Raw genomic sequence first — 21101 nt, forward strand, 5'->3', positions numbered from 1 at the left:
GAGGAAGTGATTTTGCTGCATCTTCTTCTTAGAAGATTACACTTGAATATATTACATTATATCAGAAGAATCGCAAATTTGGACTCTACATACAGGGTGATACAAAAATTGGCGTCATTCCTTTTAAGGGGTAATAGAGGCTCACTTGCAGAGTACAAGAAAAATATAGAAAATCAAATTTTCGGAAATTTCTAGAAGATCTTAACAGTTCGAATAAATCGAATTTCAACTTTGTTATTAAGGATTATTTTCAAAATTATTTTTTCCATTTTTAATTGGTAGCATATTGTAATACTTGCGACCCTTGCTTCAAATCACAAAAATTGTGACTTACTTCGAAGCTTCTTCAACGGATTAGCGGATATGCGATTATTTATCCCGATTATTAGCCTCACGAAGGACTGGAGATTGGCAGAGAAACAGGCATTGGACATAATTGCAGCAGAGTCTTCCAGGGGTACTCTAAGCATTGCAGAACCACTAACACTTTCCCAGGCACCAAATAAATACCACGTATGTAAGATACACAGAGCACAAGGACACATAAAACCAATAGCTTACTGAACACCGGTACAAATTGAGCAGGAGTTAATTAACCGAATACGAGAAGCTGTTCGAGAAGAGCGCACAATAAGGTAATTACACAGGAACTCACTTGTTTGGAGTTAAAGACTGAAATGTATGTTTGTTTGCATATATATCAATTCGAGGTTATGAGGACAATAAAAGACTCGTTGACTATGTTGACATTTCGAAAAAGTACGTTYCCACCTTCAAAGAATCTTTTTTATTGTCACTTTCTGTATTTTTYCATGGGTATCGGAATTTTTAAWAATTACGAAGCAACAGGAATTTACATGATGTTAATTAGGCAGATTACCTTGAAAAACATTGTTGCCGTMTTTCCCATAGAGTTTTTTTGCAAATTTATTAGTTTTTAATAACAGTTAATTTTTTTAACTCTTTTTATGTACTCCTAAAACACCCCCAGACAACACCTCCAAAAGAGTGGCGTCAATTTTCACAMCACATCACCCTGTATGTATTAATTATATTAGTTAAAGTATTTTACTTTYCGTTTTTAGTCAAGCAAACAATTAGCATTAAATCTTAATCTTATTCTTAATTAATTAATTAATTTAATTTGTAACAAAATAATAAAAAATTCTCTAATTACTTTTTCTTTGTGAAYTTTGGCTCYTTTCAAATTTTCTTGAAAATTGTTCRTTTTAACACCGTGTGGATAACGAAATCGACAATTTTGTTAATTTAATTGAGTTTTGTCGATAAACGTTTTGCCAGTTCAGATTTGAGAATCTAAAWTAGTGAAGAAAATCTAAATTGTCCTTTTAAAATAAAGGCACGTTTAGCCATGATTCCGATAACACGCGAGAAGTTATAGATTTGCATATTTTTAGTTAGAAAATGACATTTATTAAACATTTGTTTCGGACAGCACTCGTCTCAGAKAGTATTACGAATAAAACAATTTTCTGTTCGATGCTGAATTATTGACAGAACAGCATACGGTTWATTAGATTATTTATTTTTTAGCATATATTATGAATTTGTTTAACATTATCTAGCTTTCAAGCAGTTATAACGTATGTCCGTAACAAATTTTGAATTTTTCGAACTGAGTAAATATAGGTATAATTATAAATTGTCTAAATAAAAAAATCCTAAAGTTATAACCCATGAAAAGTAATTTCTTTAACGGCCAGTTTCTTTAGGTATTCTTAGATTTTTTGCAATGCCTTTGCAATAAATTTTACCGGTGGCAGAGGCCCGAAATTTCACTTTTGGGTAATTTGGGTTTTCCCTGTTCGTGTTATTGAAGCTTGAAGAAGTTATTGGCTAATATTTTTAGAAGTCATTTTAAAAAAATATTTTTTTTTCTTCAAAATAAGTTCCCGCAGTAATAGCAGGTTATTAAAAATTAAGTCAGCTTTTCTATTGCTTATTGTACTTCAACTTCTATTTTTGTATTCATGCAACAATATTTAAATTTTAGTTTATAAATTCAATTTTTCGCCTCATTTCTTCATTGATTTGCTACTTATCGTCCTCATTGGATCACTGTGCATTCAAACATGTTTGTTAAAGTTCAAGAAGATAAGCAAAAATATATTTATTTTTCTCAATTAAGAAATGCAAATATTTTGGTTTCCGGTTCACAAAAGTTATTAATTTGATAGAAAAATATAAAAAGATTAATAGAATCTTTTGCAGAAATATGCAACTAATTTGCAAATTAAATCTGAGATTTATACAACAAATTTGTAAAATAATTTTCTAAATTGAAATTTAATTTGGTTTTAAATGAAAAGTAAAATATACCATTTCTTCAGTGCTACATTTCAAACTATAATATATTCTTTAATCTCGCACCATATAATAAAATCATTTGTTATTAATTTTGCCGAAATATTTTAGTTTTAGTTGAAGTGAGCTTTCAGTTATTACCCGATCTTAGTTTCAATCTAACGATAATTGATATTTCATTCATAAAATTCAAAAACACATTCCATTGAAACACATTACATTCTAACTAACATATTAATCTTTACAATAAATAATTTCTTTTAGACCGGAAACTGAACGAGATTTGTTTTCAAATTATGTATTCGAGTACAACTTTATAAGCTTAATACAACATATTTTTGCAAATGTCCCATAAACCATTGAGATAAATTTTGTTGGAAAATTTAAAACAATGTAATTCATAAAAATTTGCATAAGCAAAAAAAAAAATAATCTTTATTTTATTAATTAGACTCAGTTAAAGTCTGTTGATATTTTAAAAAAACATTTTTTTCATTTAGAGTTTTAGCTATATTAGTTTTACAATTTTTTGTTCGATCATATAAATGCAAATACAGAAAAAATCTAAATCGAATATATAACTCAGTATGATTTCATGACGAGCATTTAAGCACTCAAGATATTATAACTTGATTAACAAAACTTTCCGGGAACTTTACCACTCTGCTGCTCAGCACCCAAGCCTTAAGTAAAACGATTATAACCAGAGATGTTTTGCCTCGCTGATTTTCGCTGAACAAAGCTGACCTAATACTATTGTCAATATTGGATTTTCTACATATTTTTTCAAGAAACTGATAGAAATCTACGGTTTGTTTTGAAGGCTTATTGCACTTGATAGTATCATTGTGTATTTAAAAGTTACAGTTTTCAGATTATGACGTATGGCTGCTTAATACGAGAGGTACCAGGTATTCAATGTTACACCAAAACTTAAACATTACCGGAAAAGAATTCTGGAACTTCAGCTTTCATGAAAAGGGTTATTTTGATGTCGCAGCAAGCATTGACTATATACTGAACAGTACAGGCTTGCAAAAAATAACTGCAATTGGATATTCCGAGGGAACTTCTGCATTATTAGCGTTAACTTCCACAAGAACCGAATATCTTGAAAAATTAAATCTTATTTCGTTGCTCAGCCCTATAGGATATATGGGAGGAGTTACAAGTCCCATACCTGTTTTGGCAGTCAGTTTTTTAAATGCACTTGAGGTAAATAAATACACACGAAAACTTCTAAAAATTAAGTCGCATAAGAATTTTTTTTTAATTTTCTAATTCTCACCAAACGGGTAGCAGACTCTGACGAAACATCATATTGGCAGATAAAGTAAAAAAGGAACCAAATCCATTTTTACATGCAATGTGTAACATGTTTGTTTGATAGCATTCAGATCTGTGTACACTAGGTGTATTTTGATAGAAAAAAATATTTTTTATTAATATAATATATTTCAGTCAATTAACCATTAGAACTATTAATGATTAGATATTTCAGACTCTTCCTGATCTACTAAAATTATATGGCATCCCACATGAAGAGTTGCTTTCTGAACTGCTTGTAAGTGTTTGTGTAGTTGCTGATTTCGAAGAAGTATGTCTGCAAACATTAGGTCTACTTATAGGATTTGATTCGGATGAAATAGCATTGGTAAGTGTAGGTTTAGCCAATATTTTGTTTAAATGTATGCTTATTAAATATTATTGTCGTATATTTCAGTCAGCATCCAATTGTTTAACCAATTTCTACAAATCTTTATTGCTTGTCGTCGGCATGTTGCATACAAATCTAATAAATCTCAAACAAATCGCAACAAAACAAAACAGTCCGTAGATGGACTTCAGCTCTTTTCCAGAGTAAGGCTCCAAATATAGTAATATGTTGAACACTTTGGAGACCTTTAAGGATAAGTGAAAATTACGCAAAGTATTTATTTATATTGCAGAAAAATTATTTATATTTTAATGTTCAATAAACTTTGGCATTTATCGCAATCGCAATACCAACTATAATTTTCTTACGAACACGTCAATAATAACAATTCTACAAAGTTTTTACAAAGAAAGGAATTTACAACTTCCATCTTGTGAGCCAGTACAGTTTTTCTTAACATTATGCCATAACCATTTTCAATTATAATTAATAGTTAGTTAAATATTAATATCTAAAGCCGCACGTTTTTGGAAAGGGTGTTTGTTTCTTTTCGATACCAATTGTCTCAATTTAACGAGCAACATCTTGTCGATTGATATGATGTTCCATACAAAGATCGATCGATGCGACGGATGTTTCCTTCAATCCAACCAAACCGTTTACCGTTTAGCTAATTTTCTCTTTAAAATTGCTTTATTTTACTGCAATTATCCTCCAAGATAATTTTACCTCTCGACAAGCAGATAAAAAAGTAATGTATTTTTTATTCCAAATTTTGTGGTACTAGTTTATTTCTAGGCACCACTTTATGGTTTTTACGCATTCTCCAAGTTTAAATATCTACATATTTTTGTGTTCAGTTTTGTCAATTTCAGCAATTATAATTATTAAGCCAAATAGAAATAACTCACAGTAAAACCATTCGACAAATGTTATGGTTATACTTGAAAAACCTTTATTACTCCATTATGTCTTATCCGGTTACAAATCTAAAATCATTTGTATTCTATAGCCTTACCCGTATTTTAACTACTAAAACTTACTACTTAAAACATTTTTTTAACGAATATACATTGGCAGAATTTTAAATAGCATTGAACATGAATGTTGTTCTTGCAGTTTAAAATGTTTCTTGATTGTTTCAGGATTATTTGTTGACACTAATATCTGATAAGCCAAGTGGGATTTCGTTCAAACAACTGTTTCATTATGGACAAGAAATGCGTGCAGGTAATTAGTTTTATTAAAAATCACTGTACAAGTTTAATTTAATTATTTATATCGATTTACTGTGAACTTGGTTTCGACACTGTAAACCAAAATGAACAAACGCTTAAAATCAAAACTACAAAAGTTTGAAATGAAAGTGCTTACCATAATGACTAAGATACAGGATGGACCAATTTGCGTGCCTTATTTGTTTAATTTCCACAAAATAAAAACTGTTGGAATAAGAAATATTTGTCTGCATATATTTCTGGAATTTTATTAGGCAGCGCTAATTCTAACTTTTCACTTATTAAAAAGGACATTTAAAATGCTCATAATTTCGTCTTCTCTATAATCTGCTTATCTGTTTTAGACGCTTTTCAGCAGTTTGATTACGGATCAAAAAACAATATGGCTTTTTATGGAAGTAGTAAGCCTCCTGCTTATAATGTATCTGCAATTAATGTTCCTGTCGCTGTTTACTATGCAAAAAATGACTTTTTTGCAGCACTAGAAGTAAGTAATAGCACTAAGCTAGGTACTTAAATTGCAATTGTCTATTTAATTATTGATTACGTTAAAACTTGAGCCGAACAGATCATAAAAGTTAGTTTAAATGATGTTGCCTTCTTTTGAATAATGCATGATATATTTCTTTCAAGTACAGTAGTTAAAAAAATTTATTTTGCTTTGAAATTCTAAGGTCTATGATGAGCAGCTGAACTTATTTTAGTGGTGCGAGCTTTGAATTTTTTCTACTGTAGCAATTAGTTTATTATAATGATAGAAATTTATTTGTAGAATTCTAATTATTCTTTACTTTATGAATTGTTAAAATTTAAAATTTTTGCAATGATAAATTTTTGACCCAGCTAATTGACAATGCAATTTAAAGAAATACCATTATATTACCTGTTAATACTTTAGGACGTGGAGAAACTAGTAGGTGAGCTTCCAATCGTGGCGGAGTCACACCTAATTGAATACGATAAATTTACTCATCTGGATTTCATTGCAGCGTTTGATATTAATAGAATCTTATATGATAAGGTGATTGCTACGATACAAAATCACAACTTTTTATAAAATGGAAAATAACTAATAATCTAGAGGTATAATGATGATTAGGGATTAATGTGAAATGTTCAAGTGAAGTTAAAAAGTTGAAAAGTTTTTTCATAACTTAACGACCAGTTGACTTTTTATTGTATTTTACGCAATTTTATGCAATGTGTTCTAACTCATTGCAGAATATCGCGAAATATATGGTTGCAAAATACATGAACTGTTAAATTACAAGCATTTTATTTCTGTACAATAGATAAGTTTATATATAATTTGCCATGGTGGAATATTAACTTTGATACGTTTATTAGGGGCACCTTTTAGGCGTTTTACATATTCTGATTTTTCCTTCGGTATAGAGGCATTTGTTATTCCAAACAATAGGTTCTTGTCATTCCGAAATTGTAACAGATTTACTTAAAATATATATAAGATAAGACTAAGATAAGACTTTAAAAAAATTATATTTTGAAGTTTTGAGTGCTGTACCTAGTCTACTCTGTCTTCCTCATCCTCATATAGATTTCTAAGTTGGTTTTTCCGTTTGCAGTTTGCACCCAGTTTAAATGGTATTTGTTGAATGCATTGTTTTTTTATATTAAGGCGTGCGGATGCGGATTTTTATGCGGAAACAAATGCGTTCTATTGGTTGCTTGCACATTTATCTGTTTCTTTCCCCAATGTTAATTAATTAAAATTATTTTCCATTGTTGATCAATACTGTGAACAATATTAACTGGTTTTCGCAATATCTTATGATTTAGCCAATCTTTTTATTTACTTCCCATTTTCACATCGGCTCCTGCTTCAAATATTTCGAACAGTTCATGTTTCTTTTTAAGTAAGGTACCGATACCGAGGTTTCATTTAAACTATTTTTTTATTACTTTTCTATATTCAAAGTTAGAAGGCTCAGTTTGTCAACCTGGCATGAGAATTAGGGTGTTCCGCATCCGAATAAGCAATTAGTATTGACCATTAAAACAAAAATCAGAAACACAATACTACTACTACTACTACAACGGCTCAAGTAGATTTCTTCTAGACACATTGTACATTTTATAGGCTTTAGCATCATCATCATCAGTTTTGGGCAAACAATAACTATCGACAATTTGAGCATGGCAGTAACAAAGTTTAAACCATTACTGGACGTTGTGTGCTGCACTTTGTGCATATTTTAGCATATCCTAACGTATAAGATTTTTTGCAACAAATGAAATATTTAATGTTTTTTTAATGCATTTTCGGTGACTTAACAACGCATTTTAATCTGGAATAAAATGGCAATGTGCTTTGGTGCATACTTACGTATGTAACTTCCATTATTAATACGTGGTATCATTTCTTGCACATACCGAATTGAGTAATGAACGCATAATTGCATATCAGTATGTAGCAATATTTTTGGCAATATTTGGAAGTTGGTTGTAGGTACGTTTGTTAGATGTGATTTCGAGAAAGTGTTACGCTTAGTGAAAGCATTTAATGGATATTCAAAAATTGGATATTTGGTAATAAATCCTCCTCAACTGGTACCCATTGTTGACTTCATAAACATGATAATCAAATATCGCAGACATAAAGATAATGCGTTTGTTTTACAATACATTTAATTCCATGAAATCATGATCAACCGGTCTGCGGTTGACTGAATAATGACTATAGTATCATTGCACCGGAAAAATTAATATTCTCGTCCGGCAGTATACAGTTGACCAGTACATCCGAAGCCAAGAGAGAGAGTGCGATAACAGTTCTAATTTTATCGTGACCGTCGTTGGTACTTGTTCTAGTGAATTGAAGGATTCAGAGGCAAAGGTCAATGTTATAATGTCTATTTTCCTTTACCTACCAATAAGTGAAGCCGTTTATTGGTGAAAACTTTCAAGAATGAGTGTTACATTCTCATTCGACAACGAAAGTAAATAGCATCAAGGTGAAAGATGGTAAAAGTGATTCTATTTGAGACTTTTCAAAACAAACAAACCAGTGAAAATAGTGTCCTAATTCTCCTAGGCGACAATTCTTGATGAAAATGTTAAGTGGCCGCTGTTTGGTTACCAGTGGGACAATTTTGTTGTTTTTATTGGTAATATCCTGTAGCTAATCTAGGTACCTACTTCAAACTGAATAAGTACTGCGCGCTTTATTATACACTTTGTTTTATCCGCACTTATTGCTTAACAAGAAATATGACTATAAGCCTTGAAGAAAGCCAATAATGAAACGTAGAATTTAAAATGATCAATGCGAATTGAGCGAAAGATGAGTTTTGCAGCATTAGTCCGAATCAGCCCTTAACCGGTCGGTTCTTGGGTTGTCGGTTTATTTTTGATCAAAAACATATGTATTTCAACTCTATTAAAAATTTAATCATTTTACAATTTTTATTAAATTTTGTTGTCAAAAGTGTAAACTTATCGTTACTTTGGTAGCTTTTTCCTTTTTCTTATTAAATCATTGGATACGTAAAATTGTCAGAAAGTTAGTTCTATTATACAGCTTAATTAAATTATCACTTCTTTGGAATTACTTATGTACAGTTATCCGTTCAAGATACGTTTTGGTTCTATATTTTCGCTTTATTCCTATAATATTAATAACAGGATTCAAACATAGAGCAATATATCAATTATTTATTCATCCATTCGTTGTCGAAAACAAACAAGCTCTTATTAAAATTCATCGATTGTATTAAGTAAACACCATGCACCGTTTCACTAGTTCCGTTGATCTGTTTGCTATTTTCGGTTGAGCAAAAAACCAGAAGCAAGTTTTCTTATTCGCTATGGAGCATCAAATATTTTATGCCAAATTTCTTTTTGTCTCGAAATAAAAAAATAGCTTTAAAAATATGCACATTTTTATGAAAAAACAATAAAGTCAAGATATTTTATTGTTATCTCATTAAACGTTAGAACCTAATGTTCGCTTTTTTACAACAAGGTTTCATTCCTGTTCGGTTGTCTTTTATTGCAGCATTTAGGCCAAGTTCAGCAAGGGTGAATTTGAGCTCTGTTAGGTTGTTTGTTTTAATTATTTGATGAATAATTAAACATTATTCGCTATAATTTTCAGTGTAATACGCATCAAGGAAAAAAATTATAAACTTCGAGTAATCTTTAGTTCTGTGAACGTGATGCCATTACGTCTGGACACACTAAATTAAATTGAAACTTTATCACCTATACAATAAATCAAAGGCAATGAGTAAATTTGCAAACTAAGTTCTTTAAGACTACTGGATTTTTCGGTAAAATAGCGGCAAATGAAGAAAATATTTAACTTGGACATCATTTAAAATCACGGTCACTACAAAATTACAAGAATAATTACTACATAAAAACTAACTGTTTGGTTCTCTATACACAAACTTTAAATGTGTTGTGTTGTTAGTGTTTAATCAATTCTATAAAAGTGAATATATTATTTTGTTTCAATATAATTTTAATTTGTTGAAAGTTTTACAAATTTAATTTTACTGTTTGTGCGTTATTAAAATGCGTTTGTTGAAAAAAAATTGAAATACTTATCGATGGCACAATATAGTTTTTAAATAAACATATTTTGATTTCGTCACTAGTTAGCAGATATTTCTGTTGACTTATTGTTTTCCGTTCCATTATTAAAAACTTTTTTTAACATCCATTTTATTTTTTTATTGCGTTTTATTCTTTTCCATATTAGGAAAACCTATAAACATCTTAAGTAAATTATACCTGTAAAAATAATCATGATATGCGTTTGGAAAGCTGAACTTTTTGAGCGAAATATACAAAGCAGACACGAAACATAGAAAGAGAAACATCTTGTTAAACTGTACTTAACTGGACAAGACTCTGACCATGTATTTTTAAAGGCTATCTATAGATTTCGGTGCTTTATTAAAAAAAAATCGATATAGTGTAATCTGTGGAGATTAACAAGCGGGTCAAAGATCCAGTAAGAATTCCAATGTATAATTTTTTATTAGGCATCAACAGAATTGGTTTTATGACTCCGATTAAAATTAATTCCTATCTCAAAAAACTGATTCAGACATAATGGAGAACCTACAGAAATTTATTTTTATTTTAATTAAGTTAATATCGAGTTGATTCTATCTGGCAAAAACTAGTGAGATGAACGTTCGTCCAGCCTAAATAAATTGCACAAATGTGGAACATAAGTCTAGCGAACCATAAATATTTCTTGGGGAAGTGCATGATTGCAAAAAAATTAATGTACTTCCGACTGAATCAAATTAATTAGATTCCTCATTTCATAATGGTAACTGTAAGATTACAGCAATACAATAAAATAAATAAAAGAATGACGCGCAGCATACATTACAATTAAAACATATATAAAACGACTCAGCTAAAATGCGGCCATTTAGAAGATTAACAAAATAAATAACTAAATACCTTATAAATAAAGTTAGCTAAATTAAAAACGTTCAAGTTTTATAGTTGGCCGCTCTTTTGTCTTCCATTATACGAAACAAGGCATAGCGTTTTTGCCTTAAAGTATGTGGCTTTCGCTATTTAAATTTATTGATAGTTTCATTAATTTTAATTAACTTCCTGAACACAATTGCTTTTCTCACATTTCATTTTGGAGTTATTCTCCAAAATTCTCTTTATTGCTGACGAAAATAACTTTAGAAAATGCGAGTTATTGCTTTGAAACTCTCATGTGTAAATTTTTTTTATGCCATTCTTGTATTTGCAAAGCAAAACAAATTTACTGAATTAATATAAAAACTTATATAAAACTTTTTTATACCAGGTACCTTAAATATCAAAACTATTTAGTTTTCTTCTATTTTACTACATTTACAATGTTACAGTCAAATTACAACAAATTTTCAACAGGAAGAATTTCTGTTTATGTTTAAAAACCTTACCTAAAATTCCAACCATAATTAAAACCAATTAGATAGGTTTTAACATGACACGTTTTTGTTATTCCAACATTTATAAATATAAATGGAAAAAAAATCCAATCTACAGTAGCGGTTACAATATTTATTTTAAATTATGACTATATTCAGCTTGGTTGAGCACATAACGATATTTTCAATTTTATTGCAAACGTAATTTTTGCTTTTTTTTCTCATAATGAATCAATTTTAATTTCAGAACCGAGAATTATTTCGATTTCGACCTTGGATAACGTCCATGGAAAGTTTTGTGTTAAAATTGCATACAATTACCTTTAGTCTTAATTAAGATGGTGGCAGTGGTTTCGTAAAATTAAAATACTATCATCATTATTATTTGAAAAACACGTTTTTAATCACATATTTTGTTGCATATGTCAAATTTACATCGTTTATAAAATTCGTCACGGAACGATGTTTGTTTTGCGTGTCGGTACAAGTGAAGATACAAAGTCTCTTATTACTCTTACTCTCTACTACGTCACAAGAAATAATTTAGTGAAATGCAGAATTAAAATAGAGAATAAGCCAACCAAAACGGAGCAAAGTTGTTCTTAACAGAGTTTTCATTTACAGGAACCGCTGATGAGTAAATAATTTTCTCTATTGTTAAAATTGTCCGGTTTTTCTGTATTAGCCAAAGGCCAATATTTTCTGCGGCAGGTAATTGCAAGTGCATGTTTGGTGATTAAAATGTGTTTCTGAGTATTTAAAAGTGTTTCTATCTATATGAGAATATGCGTCGTCCGGTATAAAATAATTTCTCGTACTCACCGTTAATATAAGTTCTACAATATTTGTTTTTGGCGTTTACGACGTTAAACATATTATTTCTTTTTACTCGTTTAATTGAGGTTGTCCAAAAATATGCATAATAACTTTTATGCTTGGCATAAAATGCAATATAACAGTCATTTAAATAATCATTAACTTTGCCTCGATGAAACCGGTTCAGGAAACGACCTTTTACATTTACTTAAATGTAACAGCTTTCTATTTGAGATTAGTGATAATGACTTTAAGATATGTTAATTTGAAAAAATGATCCACACTTTAAATACACCTGTTCAAGTAAACTTGTATATTTCAGAGCAAAACAAGATAGTGAAAGGTTTTTAATATGATACCGTTCTAAGCAGCTTATAGAAACTGTTAAATCTGAAGTAGTTTGCAGGTCTCTAGCTTGTAGAAACTTCATGGCGATTTCTTCTGTTTATATTTTCCGTATGTTACTTCGGTAATAAATTATCTTTCTTAGACTTGAAATAGTCTTGAATAGATTTTTTTGCGCTCCCGCTTTTTTCATTCTTCTGCTGTTCACTTACGCTAGAAATTCGTACCATTTCTACGCTATCCAACTTTAACTAATTCTTGTTGTATCAAATAGGATTTTGTTTCTTTCTTGCTCTCTTACTTTGCCTATTTTTCCCTATGTGCTACTTAATGAATGAACTCTATTTGGAAGCAATATAGCTTTTGCTTCAAATGTATTGTTCATCTATCCAGACTTGCAAGGAGAGAGTCATTTTTAAACAACCAGGTTGCCGTTATGTATTTTCACTTGGTATTTTATGGCAATGTTCATTGGAATTTATCATTCTTATATCATAGTTGTTACGTTCAATGTCTCAATTCTTGCGTTTTGTTTGGTTTAACATTTAAGTGCAAAGTTGATAACGTTGCTATAATATTATGGTCACAAATCTCAAACCTTTAAAGGCGATTTCATTTATTCAGTCCTTTTTTCTTAATTTTTAAACATGTTTAATATTTTGTACGACTTATATCTTATCTTATTTATTTAAAGAATAACTTTGAACTACGAAATAGGTGAGAAATCTCAGCATATCCTCAGGAAAATAATTTTAATCTCGTGAGAGTTTTCTTAGATCTCCTCTATTATTATTCTTTCCTGAATTTATTATAGTGTAGCTTGCGTCTTTTACTTTGGTTTTAAGCCTATACATTTTAATTTTAAACCATTATTTTTAAAATAATCTTTCTTTCTTGACTAGTATCAGTAAGTACAATTTTCTACCGTTGTGTATTTATCTGACTCTTTCCTCTTTAACCGTCTCATTTAACGTATTAGTAATAACTTTTGATTGTTTTGGCACTTATCCAGCTTTAACTTATGTTTTTTGACTTTCCTAATGTTTTATTAATATATCTCTTAATTTGTGTCCTTTTTGATTTTTTGCGTTGTAAAATTTCCTGCAAGTCTGTGATATTTTCGGTTTTGAGTGCGTTATGGTCTGGACGTTTATATAGAGTTTAATAAGTACGCTCAATGTAAATGCAATTTTTTTCTCCTCCTTCAAAGTTGTTCAACATTTCCATAGTATTTATTTAAGTAATTTCTGTCGGCTGCTTCAATTTAGACGGTCAGGAATTTTTTTCGTGACCATTTTCTAGACAAAATGTTTTCGGGGCTGTTGAGACTCAATATTTCCTGCTTTTTCCAAATATTTTTATTTGACATCTATCATTTTTGTGAACTATTTTATCTTCTCCCGTACATTTTTCATACATTTTGTATTTGTAGGGTTGATTAAATATCTTGAATTTTTAATATTTCAAACTTTTAATTTTTGCTAGATTATTCAATTGATTCCTCAACTTGTAATGAGTATTTCCTTGGATAATTTTTCTGTCGTTTGCCTGTGAACTTCTGATCTTTTGTTTTCCTTACTCCGGTTGTAGTGTTTGATTTAAAAACTTCACCACTTAATTTTGCTGGATGATTTTCGACATCATCGGTTTTGTTTATTTTAATTTCAATGACTCCTCAACTTTGTCAATGTATCTAATTCTTTTCAAACATCTAGCATAAGATATAAAAAAGTTAATTCTTAAGTTGATCAACGTTCATGGAATCTTTATATAATACTAAATTTCTGAATACTAAAGTGTTATATCATTTGCAGGAAGATCTCGTCGGATCTGAACACGGTAATTCAAGCGTAGCTGCAGAATATGGTAACAGAACAGAACCTCGAATATTAACACATCCACCGAAAGGCGGTAGGTACCAAGACCCCGAATCACACAAAACCGAATTAACTCTTATGGCTCTTCTTTCAGAGTTATACGGAAGAGAGCAAGATATTGTTTTTCCTGATTCCATAGCAGATAGATCAGACATTCTTTCTAGACTGCCGCCACCAAAGTGTGCTGATGGTCTTGGTTTTTGTGAAGATATCGAAGGATATCCATATAGACATATAAAGAAGATCCTTCAGGAGAGGCCGGTACTTAAGTCGCTTTTCGGCCAAGACGAGGTAAACGATGCTTGGAAACTAATTTTTTCTAATTAAAACATTTTTTAATTCCATCCTGCATATATGGGTGGGTTAACAGGCAACAATCTTCGCAAATCATCCACGCACTGCTGAACTTAGAATTTGATTGAAATGAAAAAGCGAAATAGTATATTTTGTTTGCATGGTGTTGGAAAATCCACCTTTTCCTGACGCCGTATAGATAATTGCAAGAAAATAATTATTACCATTTCGTACAAATTGATTCACGCAAATAACATAGTTACAGGTTGATGTTCTCGGAATTTCTATCGGTTGAAACATTCATTGCCCATATATAATTTTATTTTTATTTATAAGCATACTCATGCGCATCATATACTTAAATCGCGCCGACACTTACAGGCTCCTCCTGAAATAGCAAATAGACTGGGAGATGAAGACGAAAAATTCGTCTGTCGCTCACTGAAGAAAACTATATTTCCAAAAATGGCAGAAACCAAGAGTAATAAGTGGAAATTTGTTATAAATCAGGGAGACGAAGATGGATTTGTTCAAGGGATTCAAGTGGAAATATGCAAAAAGTAAGTTATTCACATTGATTGGGATTGATGAATACCATTTATGTCTAACTTTTTCCTCAAATGAATTAGCATAGAAAATTATAACATTAATGCAAACGATTCTAAACAATTATTGTAAAAGTTTGTAAAGTGTGAAGCAGAGTAAAAAGTTTTTCTGGATTTACAGGCGCAAAAGCTTCGTTAACGAACTATAGACATTCCAAAGCTTCATTGCTCAATTGCTCATTGTTGAGTTTTAAAAAATCTATAATAGGGTGCATAAAAGCAAATATTTGCATCTGAATAAATGAACGAAACCCAGGAATTAATTTTGATTTGGAATTATTGTGAATCTCATAACTGCACAACGTTTTCGTCCAAGACTTTCAACTGCTCATCATCCTCATCTGCTTCATAATAATTTCTTCTTGTTTTAAAGGAAGTTTTATTATTCATAATTGTATTGATTTTCATCGGAAACATTGCAATCTTTTACTACAGTTTTTATTTTCAATATTTTCATGTCTACCTCTCCTTCGATAATCGGAAGAAAATTAACTAATTCTATGTAGTTCTTTTCTGTGCTCAGCGTTTCAGATTTTTCGATATTTTTACATTGTTTGTCATAGATTCATTGTATAGTACTCTACTTTTTCATTTGTACTGTTTAAAATACTATCAAACGTATTTCAAACAACATATTTCTGCGTCATTTGCAACGCTTCTCGACCAAAAAATTATTTGTGGTCGGTTGTTAAAAAAAGCTTTTCTGAAAACAGTTTAATCTGTTTCAAATATGAAAATAAATACATACAGGCTTGAAATAAACGCGGCTTACTAACTGACATTTTTCTAATTAATTTATTGTTTAAATTATGATATTTTTAACTCTAAGACAGTAAAACCTCTCTTAACTACTTACTTTTGTATGTATTTTTATTTCTTTTTGTTTAAAATGATATATTCTGTTAAACGAGGACCTATTTACAACGGATTCTTCTTATGACCCTAGATCTGATTAGACCCCTAAGAATGATTTCAGTCTATTTTCTATTGTAAGCGCAGAGGGGAAGACATGACCGAAATCAGAAAATGTGTTGGATACTATTTTCTCAGTTCTTTCAATCACTTGCACACATATCTTACGTAACTGTTTAAAAAAATTAAACTATTTTTTCTAATAACACATTTAAAAGAAATGTTTCATTTTTTTCTTAAAATTTTTAGTCCTGATGGAGCATGTGATATTCCCGGAAGCCCGTCCATAGATTCCAGCTACACAATGGCATGTCGACAGAAGTACGTTTATCGACGATTATTCACTTTAGATAATAAAGGCGAACCTGTATCAGATTCCTTTAAAATGCCATCGGCCTGCTGCTGTGCCTACAAACAAAATTTCGACTTTCTGTCCAGACATGGAAAGACTGTTTCCACTACAAGTAAGAGCAGCGAAGAAGCTGAAGGCGAATAAACTTTATTTATTTTGTAAATAATTAAAAACTGATGAATAGACTGAGTTTCAACTGATGAGTATAAAATATCAGATACAAATCATACAAGATATTACATGACGTACTGTGAACCTCCAAAAGACGCATTCATGAGGTTATTGTAAGTGATTTTCGTCGATGATTATATTATGTTTTTTTTTTGTGGCAATTTGACTTGAGAAATGATTGGGTTTTCGAGAAATCGTATTTGCCATTATGAATTCGATTAATTTTTACATTGATTTGGCTTTGTGCCATCACGTTAAATCAATGAAGAAATTGTTACTTTTGCTATAAAGTATTATTGGCAAATTAAATTAATGGCGAATGACAATGCCCAAAATATGGAACCAATCCTGAACATGCCTCTGCTACTGTACGATGGAACGTTTTATCATTAATAATGGTTCTGACAATTTGAATTACATTTTTAGAAATAGCATTAAATTGCATTGCGGAGTTACAAAATTAACGAAGAATTAGGTAACTTTGCATTTTAGTTATTATGGAAGAAGTTGTAAAACAGAACGGATTTTTGCAAGCTCTTAGATAATATGAATGTGGCTATCCATGTTTTTCCATTAACTGGCAGTAAAATGATCCAATTTTGTTAGTACAACATTAGGAGCTTGTTTTAAACTTATTTTAGAGATCAATTTCATATGAGTTTTATTAGCGCTCTGCTCTAAACATACCAAGCGAACAATAGAATTAATAGTTTTGCAATACTAGAATTGCAATTTATTTGCATACTTTGTGAACACGTGCGGGTTAATTGAATAGGCAACGAAAAGAAAAGTCTAAATTAAACGACCTTGTGATTAGCATTCAATGAAATACTGATCTTAAGTCTAACTTTTTATTGAAACGAGAACTTCTGGGTATAATTTACCCACACATCGCAAAGGCGCAAAGCTTTGATGTTGAAGTTCAAATGAAAATATTTGCATTTGTTTCTATGGAAATATACAATTTTTGGTTCTGTATTGTGTATTATTTTGTTATTGTCAGTTGTTTCATATTTAGACCTAAATTATTATACATATTATCTTGTGATATCTTGAGCAATTTTGATAAAGAAATAATTATTACATCATTGAAATTATTGAAACGCACTTAAATTGAAACTAAAAAAGTTCGTTTCGTTTGATTGAAATGTCAACCTGTTATCATAACCTCGAATATTGGTGTTTAAAAATAAACCATACAACACCAAACAATTGAATGGTTAACTCCAAACAAGCTAGTGCCTGTGTAATCTCCTTATTATCCGCTCTTATCAAATAGCTTCTCGTATTCAGTTAATTAATTCCTGCTCCATTTGAATCTCCTTGTGCTGTGTGTATCGTACAAACGTGGTAGGAACGTAGCCCTTCCTAGATACTTATTTGGTGCTTGGCAAAGTGTCAGTTATTGCGCTCTGAGTGCCCCTGGAACCCCCTGATTTGGTTATGTCCAATACTTGTTCCTCTGTGCCTGGAACCTGAACGTCGATTGTCGTCCACTATCTTCCTGGAACCACTCTCCTCGCCCTTTGTTGGCGTGAGTTCTTTCAGCTTCTGCCATGTTACTGTAGCATTTTCCCTGAACTAATAGCATATTCGCAAATTCGTGAAAGGAAATTCAAAGTAAGTCACAGTTTGACAAATTATTGTTATTATTGAGAAGGGCTATCCACCTGTAACTATCTGTTAATGACAACAAACATCATTGCCGCTGTGAATTTTGATCAAAAAATTGTAGAAGAGAACTTTTTTGATATCAAAAATTTTCGTAATTTGAAGCAATGATTGTAATTTTTCTTTTTGAATGCATAAGTATTCCAATATACTACCAATTAAACATGGAACAATTTCAAAATAATGCTTAATAACTAAGATAAAAATTGATTTACAACTGTTAATATCTTATAGAAATTTTCAATATTTTTCTCGTACTCCCCAAGGGCGTCTCTATCACCCCATAAAAGGAATGACGCCAATTTTGAATCACCCTGTATGTATATATTATAGTTTTTTTGCTCTCATAACTCCTGATTTAAACGCCTAAATTTGAAATAATATTCTAATAATTCCAAATTACAGAATTAGACAAAGCTCAATTTTAAATTTATATTTGCTTTGACCCTGTAGAGGAAGCGTGAAAGTTTTCATTAATCTGAACCATTTATCCAAATCTGTAAATTAAATCCTGAACCAAATAGGGCAAGTATAATTTCTAGAATATTTTAAATAGCCTTTTGTCACCTGTGATGTAGAAAGATTGTTTGTTTATTAGGCGGCAGCTATGTTTATGATTTTTTCATTGCTTTACAGCTGAAAAAATAGGTCATTTCTGTCGGGTCGTTTTAGTTAACGCGTAACAGTGGTAAAGACTACCTACAATTTTATTTATTATTTTGAGTCGGAGTGATGTCAAATTGGATAATTGTAAATCATCACGTACTTGATGACTAAAATTCATTTTCACTACAGACTCTACTGAGAGATTTTCAGTCATTTTGATTCTCCATAAATTACTATTTATATAGAGGTGAGTTATTTAGTCCGCGGTCGGTGAAATGGTCTCTATAAATTTAGTACAAAACGTCGCATTAAAATTGTGAACTTCGATAAAGGTGAATTAAAAACTAAAAAATGGGCATCACTTGTAAATGAGTGTTGAGTGAACTTTAACGCTTGCTGTAACTCGCGGATATTTTAGACGACGAACTAGGCGGAGAGGCTAGAGAAAGTTTCAGCAATTTCGTTGAGAATAAAGAGCTAATAAGATTAGTAAAAACCCATTTATACTGTTGAGAAAAGAACTATAATGTTTCTTTTACATCTGAGTGTGAATTCTTGGAACTGTTGAGAGTGGAATGGAAAACAAGTGACCACTTTAATAAATTCCGCGTGGTGTTTTATAAATATACCGGGTGTCAATTTGAAAACTTTCCAACCTCTTTCATGCAGTTGAAAATATGAAAAACCGGAAAGACCCACCAATTTTATTTGTAAGGAGGACACTTTAAATTCATATTTTTAGCCTCGTTCTTTCAACCCCTTAGGGCGATTCTAAGGGCGAGATCACCCTTAGAATCTTAAATGGGAAGGGGGGTCAAGTGGCACATCGTTTTAAAGGCCGTTCAATTCTCGTTAGACTAGTTATTCCTTTGTTGCTTTTGGTCCAGAAGTTTGCAAATAATCGCGTTTCAAATTACAAACACAATTAAACTTACGTACAAGAGAGGTCGTCGGCTACATCTCAGAAACTATTAATCGTACATATTGCAAGGAAAAATATTAATAAAGAGACCAAGAAAAACTGAACGAACCATTTTTATTTCTCAAAATCTCCACTTGAAGGTAAAACTGTATCAACCAAATTTAAAACTCATTTTGCGATATTTGCAAAATAATTTTCGTAACTTCGTATAATGTTTTTTGCTCTGTCTACTCAAAATTAGTGCTGGGAGAAGGTCAAATATTGATTGAAATAGTGTTTGATCGGTTTAACTAAATACATTATTTAGATTTTTTTATTTAGTTCTTTGTTTGCTCTCCTTACTTTGTCGGTTTTATTTAAGTGTTTTAGTGGAATAATAAAACCGTTTACGCGACAAAAAATGGGTCAAAACATTAAACGTTTTCATTCGTAACATTTTCATCAGGATATGCTATTTAAAGTTGCCTGTAAGCAATTGTTGAATTATGAGACAATATAAATAATAAACTTCAGACAACCGTTAAATTGCTGTTTTATGCATTCTTCATAGTTCTCTCTCTTTCCTTTGCTGATTTTCAAGTAAATTGGCTTTAGATTTTCTGCTGTTTTAAACACATTTTTTCTTTCCAGGTGGCATGATGCAGCTTTCGGTCAGTTTGGTATTACTTTGTGCCCGGTTGCCATGTAGATGTAGAACTTTTAGTCTCATATTGTTGATTTGTATTTTATGATATTGTTGCATGCCATATTTATTCGACGAGAAACGACGAGGAGTTTCTGGATTCTGTATTGGGTTTTTCAATGTTTTTAATTTATTTTTGTAAAACTAACTTAAAATCATTTCTAGCCGTTTCTATACATTTACTCGATTACTCGATCGGGAATGAAAAATCGCATAAATCTTGAAAATTCTGCAATTTTGCAATACTAAARGGTAATTCTCGGCATGTTYTATGAAAAGACTTATCAACTATTTTGAAATTCCTTCCTGTAGCTAGAGTTAACATGAATTGTCGAAAATTTTAGTGCGRATAGGCAAAAATGTATCAGAAACATAAATACATTTAWCACGAAATTTGGCGCCAAAGAAAATCAAATTTTGCAATTTAATAAAAGAAAAAAAAAWTTTGCATCCTAAAATTAATATTGACAAATTATGATAAAATATCGGCACATTGGCAAATTGAAAAAAAGTTTAGCTCTTCTTGCAGCTCTGTAAATGCAAAACTTCAGTCACTTTCAAGATTAACACCAGAATAAATATATTGGACTTGGGTCCCATACAGTAATTGACTAGGGTCAGTCTAAATGTCTAATTCGCGGCCTTCTTTTGATGGTGTAGAACTTAAATGTTTGTAAATTTGTGAGGTTATTCTTTGAAAAAATAACACTGAA

The 21101-nt window shown here is 30.8% G+C and overlaps 1 protein-coding gene across 1 annotated transcript in view; it reads left to right on the forward strand.

The window, feature by feature from the left end:
* Nucleotides 1-16536, forward strand: part of LOC109546641 — a 25808-nt gene extending 9272 nt beyond the window's left edge. The window contains exons 10-17 of the mRNA XM_019917673.2: nucleotides 3200-3540; nucleotides 3818-3979; nucleotides 5128-5212; nucleotides 5565-5707; nucleotides 14111-14207; nucleotides 14268-14464; nucleotides 14849-15027; nucleotides 16234-16536. Of these exons, the coding sequence (XP_019773232.2) occupies nucleotides 3200-3540; nucleotides 3818-3979; nucleotides 5128-5212; nucleotides 5565-5707; nucleotides 14111-14207; nucleotides 14268-14464; nucleotides 14849-15027; nucleotides 16234-16480 (1451 nt within the window). The 3' untranslated portion in view covers nucleotides 16481-16536. The remainder of the gene's footprint in view (nucleotides 1-3199; nucleotides 3541-3817; nucleotides 3980-5127; nucleotides 5213-5564; nucleotides 5708-14110; nucleotides 14208-14267; nucleotides 14465-14848; nucleotides 15028-16233) is intronic.
* Nucleotides 16537-21101: the final 4565 nt, after the last annotated feature.

Source organism: Dendroctonus ponderosae, unplaced genomic scaffold (genome assembly GCF_020466585.1).
Source record: "Dendroctonus ponderosae isolate FM_Combo_2020 unplaced genomic scaffold, Dpon_F_20191213v2 Dpon_F_20191213_5, whole genome shotgun sequence".
Classification (NCBI taxonomy): Eukaryota; Metazoa; Arthropoda; class Insecta; order Coleoptera; family Curculionidae; genus Dendroctonus; species Dendroctonus ponderosae.